At 38.1% G+C, this 6722-nt stretch overlaps 1 protein-coding gene across 1 annotated transcript; it reads left to right on the top strand.

Annotated features, from left to right (window-relative positions):
- Positions 1 to 5410: 5410 nt before the first annotated feature.
- Positions 5411 to 6246, top strand: LOC141406146 (uncharacterized). Its single transcript, XM_073991263.1, has 2 exons — positions 5411 to 5528; positions 5597 to 6246. The coding sequence occupies exons 1-2, from the start codon at positions 5411 to 5413 to the stop codon at positions 6244 to 6246; spliced, it is 768 nt and encodes a 255-aa protein (XP_073847364.1).
- The last annotated feature ends 476 nt before the right edge of the window (positions 6247 to 6722 follow it).

The raw sequence follows: 6722 nt of genomic DNA on the forward strand, positions 1-6722 counted from the left end.
TGGCAGTAAACGACGATAAGATCATGTTGATTGTGTACTGAATTCGAACCAATTGTGGAAGTTAGTATATAACAATTTGAGGAGTTAGACTTCTCTACTTCGGCACCATCATAAATACAACCAAGGAAGTCATAAGAAGAAGAATAGTATTGGCAAACAGATACTATTTGTCGTAACACAAAAATAACACTTTGCAGGACGCTGATTCTACCCATGCTAATGTATGGTTCTGAAGACTGGATGCTTGCGCAAGCAAATAATGCAGTGCTTGAGAATTTTTTTTTTTTTTTTTTTGAAAGATTTACAAGCCGATATGCTTTTAAGATGAATATCGACGTCGTATGAACTACGGCCAAGATGGACATACGAGCTATTTGACGATATACGTCCCAAGAAAAGGCCACAACTTCGATTGAAAGATCAATTAGAAGATGATATCACAAAACATGGCATTCAAAATTGGTCTTTTTTACCAACAGAAGACCTCAAAAATTCTTCTGTTGTCTGTAGAATACATCAAGTGGTCTTCTGTTGCCCTTTGAAGCGCTCAAGAGGTCTTATGCTGCATACAGAAGGCCCCTGTTGCCTTGGGATGATTTCAAGAGGTCTTCAGTATCGTTTGGATTTCTTCAAGAGGTCTTATTTTGCATACAGAAGATCTTAAAACCACTTCTGTTGCTTTGGGATGACTTCAATAGGTCTTCTGTTGCTTATAGAAGACCTCAAAAGTTCTTTTGTTGCCTTTGGATGACCTCAGGAGGACTACTGATAGTTAAACGTTGCAATAAATATTTTGGTTCCACCGTGTCATGCGATGAAGCTATGGTGTGCCTCTAAAACGACGTATAAATGCGAAACACATTTCGGTACAAAACATAATTTTCGAAATTGCCAAGATAAAAGAAGTATGGATTGTCGTAATAGCTTTGTTCCAGAACTAAAAAGTTTTTACAATTTTTACGACTTTTACACATTTTACCCGAAAACACGTTCCCGTACACAAAAAAATTGTAAAATGTTCACTTCTCTGAACGCTGAATGACGCTCTCTTTTACTAGACAAATTTGAGCGTGTAAAAGAGTAACATGGTTGCCGACGTCTAATTGGCTGTTACGCCGACTTTGACATTAGTTCCGCCTTTTTTGACGTTTTTCCATTTTTGCGTTCCCGAACTTTTTGAAAAAAACTTTTGTGTGAGAACAATTTTTCTCTCTTTTACAAGTTTTACTATTAAAAAGTACGGGAACAAAGCTAATATGATATTCTTAGTTCGGCTTATGGGATACCTGGATGACCGTCATGTTTGACTTGCTTTCATCAAGGAAATATCTTAAACTTATTGGATGGTCGTTAATATTTAGGGAGTAAAGGTACTAGTATATTTTCAAGTGGTCAATGACCCTTATATAATGGTTACTTCGAATTTTAGGTATTTTGAAGATTTTTGCTATAGTTTTGGTCCGAACCAACTGTAATTTTACAATTTCAAATTTCTACCAGACATATGTATGTTCCAATTTGGACTCAATGGGCCCACTCCTTCGGGTTTATGACCTGCTCTCGAATCGCTTTGCTTTTTGTTGTAACAATTTGTATTTACTCTCCCCTATACGACGGAGCAAGTTTCATCAGAGGGAAGTCCTTACTTCCTGAAAAAGGACTGAAAGGTGCAAAAAAACCCAATGACTCTCAAACGGATCTTTCGATTGGATCCAAAATGTGGCCATCGTCATATTTTGTCCAAACTTAGTTTAAGTTCGAAAATAAGCCATATCGGTCCACTGCTTCGGGTACCTCCCCCACAAAAGTTCAAAAATGTTCGGAAAAAGTGTGCGCACGATAACTCTTGAAGAGAGTGACCGATTTGGTCCATACTTTACACATCCTAATATATCTAATATATCGATTATATTTGTCCACTCCTTCGGGTACCTCCCACACAAAATATAATAATAAGTTCACTTGAAGACCTGTTTTCGAATCAGTTTGATGTTTGTTGAAGCAACTTGCATTCGTTGCCTCAATTACGATGGTACAAGTTTTTTCGGGGGCAAGTACATTTTTATTGAGCAAACAGCCCGAAAGGTATAAAAACCCCTATGTCACCATATGTAGTGGCTGGAGAGCACGATAACTCTCGAACTGAAACTTCGTCATATTTTGTCCAAACTTAGTTTCAGTTCGAAGATGGGCAATACCGGTCCACAACTTCCGGTACTTCCACCCAATATTTAAAACACTGCCACTAAAATGGTATGCACGATATCTTTTGAACGGGGTAACCAATTTGGTCTAAACTTTGGATCTCGCAATATTTTGTCCAAATTTAGTTTAACTTCTAAAATGTCCCATATCGGTCCTAAAACCTGCCCAGCAAAAGTTCAACATTTGCGTCTAAGTGCAGTTTAGGGTCTGTTCAAAGATCCTTTGAAAATGTATAACGATGCGGTTCGTTTTGGTCCTGTTTAAAGCGATATTATGTTTTCCGCGGACATGTCCATGGTTTCTGGCATACTAGTCGAAAAGTTGGAGGTCAACCGGAAGAGTGATGCGAATACGAATGATTATATTTGTTCACATAGCCAATCCTCTTCAAACCTCACCTCACTTCTGGCTTGGTGTCCTCTGTTAACGCCAACGAGGCTCTGGCGACCGATCATGGGCGGTATAACCCTATATCGTTGTATGGAAGAAATACCTGCATCACTACCAAAATATCTGTAAGAGCCAACTCGAAGTACTTGGGGAATAGGGTCTACAGATATCTGCGTTGTTATAGCGGATAAGGCAGTAGGGATGGCAGCGGATGAGCCCATGTAGGTCAACGGTGGCGACCACAGCCTTCAAAGAAGTTTACGCTCGTGCTTAGACGTAGTTGAGTGCCAGGTTCTCTAAGCTCTTCCTTGTGCTTACAAGCAAAGAAAAAATCCTGACAAACTTTGTCATCAAAACATGAAAGAAAGAACCGAAAGAAATTTAATTCTCCCAGGAGATCACAGGCATATGCCAAATCCTCTCGCAACTGCGGCAAGCTCCATGTGTCTGGGAGGGATCACTTCATGTTCAGACAGTGTTCCAGAAACCTCTGAGGCCCTATGCTCCTTAAGGAGTTAATCGGAAAAGAAGAAGAAGAGTCCAAAAGTTCTTCCATGACCCACTAAAATGACTAGTGGGCGCGATATCTGTCGAAAATAATGAATCCCAAAAAAGATCCACTTCCATAATGGACCAATCCTAATCCATATTTTTTCGAGAGGTAGGTATTTTTGCGCTGATTACGGGAATGTAAAATTTTCTTGGGGACGGATCCGGTTACCCGGTTATGTGACCCGTAAGTCCGGGTACCCGGTACCCGCTAGACCCAGTTCTACTGGAAAGCTTATGAAAATATCTATACAACAAGTAGTGACATGACTGGGTTATTGTTATCGGTTCAGAAGTTATAGCAAAAATATCGATTTTTGGAGCCGGGTTTTTCCATAAAACCCTCAAAAAGTCGAAAAGGGGCTCAGAATGGGTGCTAAATTAAATTATGTCATATTATAGCTAATACTTTAGCCTTTCCAAACTGGTGCTATATGTTGCAATAGCTTCTTTAGATCCAGAGATATTGACCTTAGAACCATTGCATCCAGTGATAAAATTCTTCTGCCTTAAGATTTTCTCCTCTGGGGAATGTTCAACACCAGTTACGCGATCCAAAGTTTTTCTAAATTCGACACTTTTTCTATATAACCGGCCTTCGGCCGGGGCTTGAGATTTTCTCCTCTGGGGTATGTCCAACACCGGCTCCAAAGTTTTTCTAAATTCGACACTTTTTCTAAGTATCAAAGTAACGTTTTTTTAAAATTCATTTCAAAACTTGAGCATTTTCTAAAGAAATGAACCCATTAGAACCGGGATGTGAAGATTATAAGGTCATTATCTCTGGATCCAAAGAAGATATAACAACAAATAGCACCATTTTGGAAATGTTAAAGTTGAGCACCCATAATGGGCCTCTTTTCGACTTTTTGAGGGTTTTATGGAAAACCCGGGTCCAAAAATCGATATTTTTGCTATAACTTCTGAACCGATAAAAATAGCACTGCCACTTGTTGTAGGTATTTTCATAAGCTTTCCAACGATACTTTGTAAAAATCGGTTCAGTAGAACCGGGTCTAGCGGGTACCGAGTATCCGGACTTTCGGGTCAAATAACCGGGTAACCGGGTCCGTCCTCAAGAAAATTTTATATTCCCGTGATCAGAGCAACAATATCTACCACTGCAAAAAGAAAATCAAGAAAATCGGAGAGTTTTTACTAAACTAGAGTTAAGCCTCCAATATCAAAATTCTGCAAAGACCTTAAATACATTCGATCTGTCCATAAATGAAAGTTTAAATTCACATAGGCTAAGGGTATATCTCTATCGGCAAAGCCGAATTATATTTTTTACATGTTCTTATCTACATATTCGGGCAAGGTTGAATATCCTTTGGTATTTATGGTTCCCAGTGGTTAAAAATTTCTCCATCAAAAATTGTGGGCATAGACCCACGTTGTTTTATAGCCCCCATATAACGGCACCGCCTAATTTCATCTATTTCAAATTTTTAGGCGACGTAATTAGCTTAAATTATGTTTTTGATCAAAAACTTCATCACCTACAATTCTGTGCATTAAATGCTCAAATTTTGTACTTTCGTAACATGAAGATAATTATTTTGAATGGTGGAAAGTACAGAAAGTTCAGCCCTGTCAAAACTAACGTCTTTCTGTTTGCTGTGATTTAAAAAAGACATAACAAAGAAAATTAATACACTCTCCATAATATGGAGCAGGTTGTAAAAACAAATTAATTAGATGAGCAGAGAAGAAAGGTAAAAAACGATTACTCGTAAGTCTTAGCTTTAGCCCAGTTATAAAGAAAAATAGTGTACGAGTGGCTCGCTCCTCCGAATGCCGACGTATCTGATGCCACTTTTGGGTTAAAGTGAATATCGTTTTAAATGATAGGGATTAATTGTAAAGAGTGTTCCACCGTCACCTCTTCGTGTTGGTCTAATAAACGTGATTCCATAATTGCTAAATTGCAGTGCATAAATATAAGAAAGCTGTGGAATTTATATTTTCTCCAATGTTCACACGATAATATCATCAGCAGTTGCGTGACTTTCTTTATCACGACAACATATCGAAAGATAATCGTGGCTGAAAACCACTAAAAGGTTAAAGTTTGATGCTGTAGGAAATAAAATAAAATTTTACCGTTTAAGCGGTGAACATCAACAAACGAAAATAAAGGCGGAATAAAATATGAGGGCAAAAGAATTTATAAATAAAATCGTGCTGAACATCAGCATAAGGTCTCAGTATCTTTTGACAATCGGGGATAAACAAAACATCAAATGGGACATAAATAAATCAGATGGTAAAAGAAGCCACAATAATGCTGAGTAGTCATAAAATTAACAATCAATTGGCAATAAAATGTTTAACATTTGTGGCATTTTTAATAGCCACCACCACAGTTACGCAAACTGAAGGTATTTTGAATGAATTTGAAAATAAATAAATTTGTTTTTTATATTTAATGGTATTTAATGTCCCACAGGAAAACGTCTAACATTGCTGCCACTCTCTGCTCCAGAGGTATATCACATTTTGGATGAAAGTCGTAACTTAGATGTCATACCGGATGGTAAAACGGTTACTAATGCTTTGGCTGCTGGTGCTGGATTTGCTGCAGGGTTGGCTGAATCTTTAGCTGGTGTATTTCTGCTTCAAGTGCTAACGGCCAATGTAACGGATCTGGAAGAAAGTCTTGGTATTACCACAACAACGGCAGCACCAGCAACCAAATATTATGCTGCAAGAGAAATATGTTTTGGTACTCGTTCGGCGCGTAGTGTTAAAGATTCGACTGAGCTAGATGTGGCAGCGGAAGCGTATAAACGTTTACATTATGATTATGCTACAAAATTGTATTCCGAAAATGTTCGTAAAAGTAAACAGAGAAGAAGTAGAAGACCTTTACGAAACCGGAATTTACGTAAACACACTTCTGCAGATTATCGCCGAAGAAGACGACAAAGAAGGCCGCATCAAAACTCCAAATTAGATATGGCACGCTTTATGACTGTCACTTATCCGACAACTACATTTGAAGCCAGAACTGACGATGGAACAGGAACGGGTACTGCTGCTATTGTCGATAATGCAACACCTGTTACTTGTGTTGTTGTTGAAAAACCAAACGAATAAAATCAAATGTCATATTTGTTTTTGATACTGTCTTGTCTTTTACAATAAGTATATGTAAGTCAGTCGACTGGTTATTTAGATACTTAAATCAAACTTCGATTGTTTAGTGGTTTGAACTAAGTTGTTTGTGAGTGTTATACAGAGTGCGATGGCTGATAGAATTGGGTTCATATATGGTTTTTTCTGCTCACTCGTATATATATATATATATATATATATATATATATATATATATATATATATATGTATGTTCCCATACACATCCCCAAAGGACCACGGCAGACTTCTCTCATATCAATGAGTGCACGCCGGTTTATATTAGCTTAAAGTTATGGCATCTACCATTTCGATGAGTCCGATGAGATGGCTGGAATAATCAGGTAATGTCGCCTACATTACGATGAAAGGATGGCCCCACTGCAACGAAAGCATGCCACTGTGTTGCTGTACTGGAATAATCTTTGTCTCCTCATGTA

This window comes from Musca autumnalis, unplaced genomic scaffold, assembly GCF_047663935.1.
Source record: "Musca autumnalis isolate F117 unplaced genomic scaffold, ASM4766393v1 scaffold_5, whole genome shotgun sequence".
NCBI lineage: Eukaryota > Metazoa > Arthropoda > Insecta > Diptera > Muscidae > Musca > Musca autumnalis.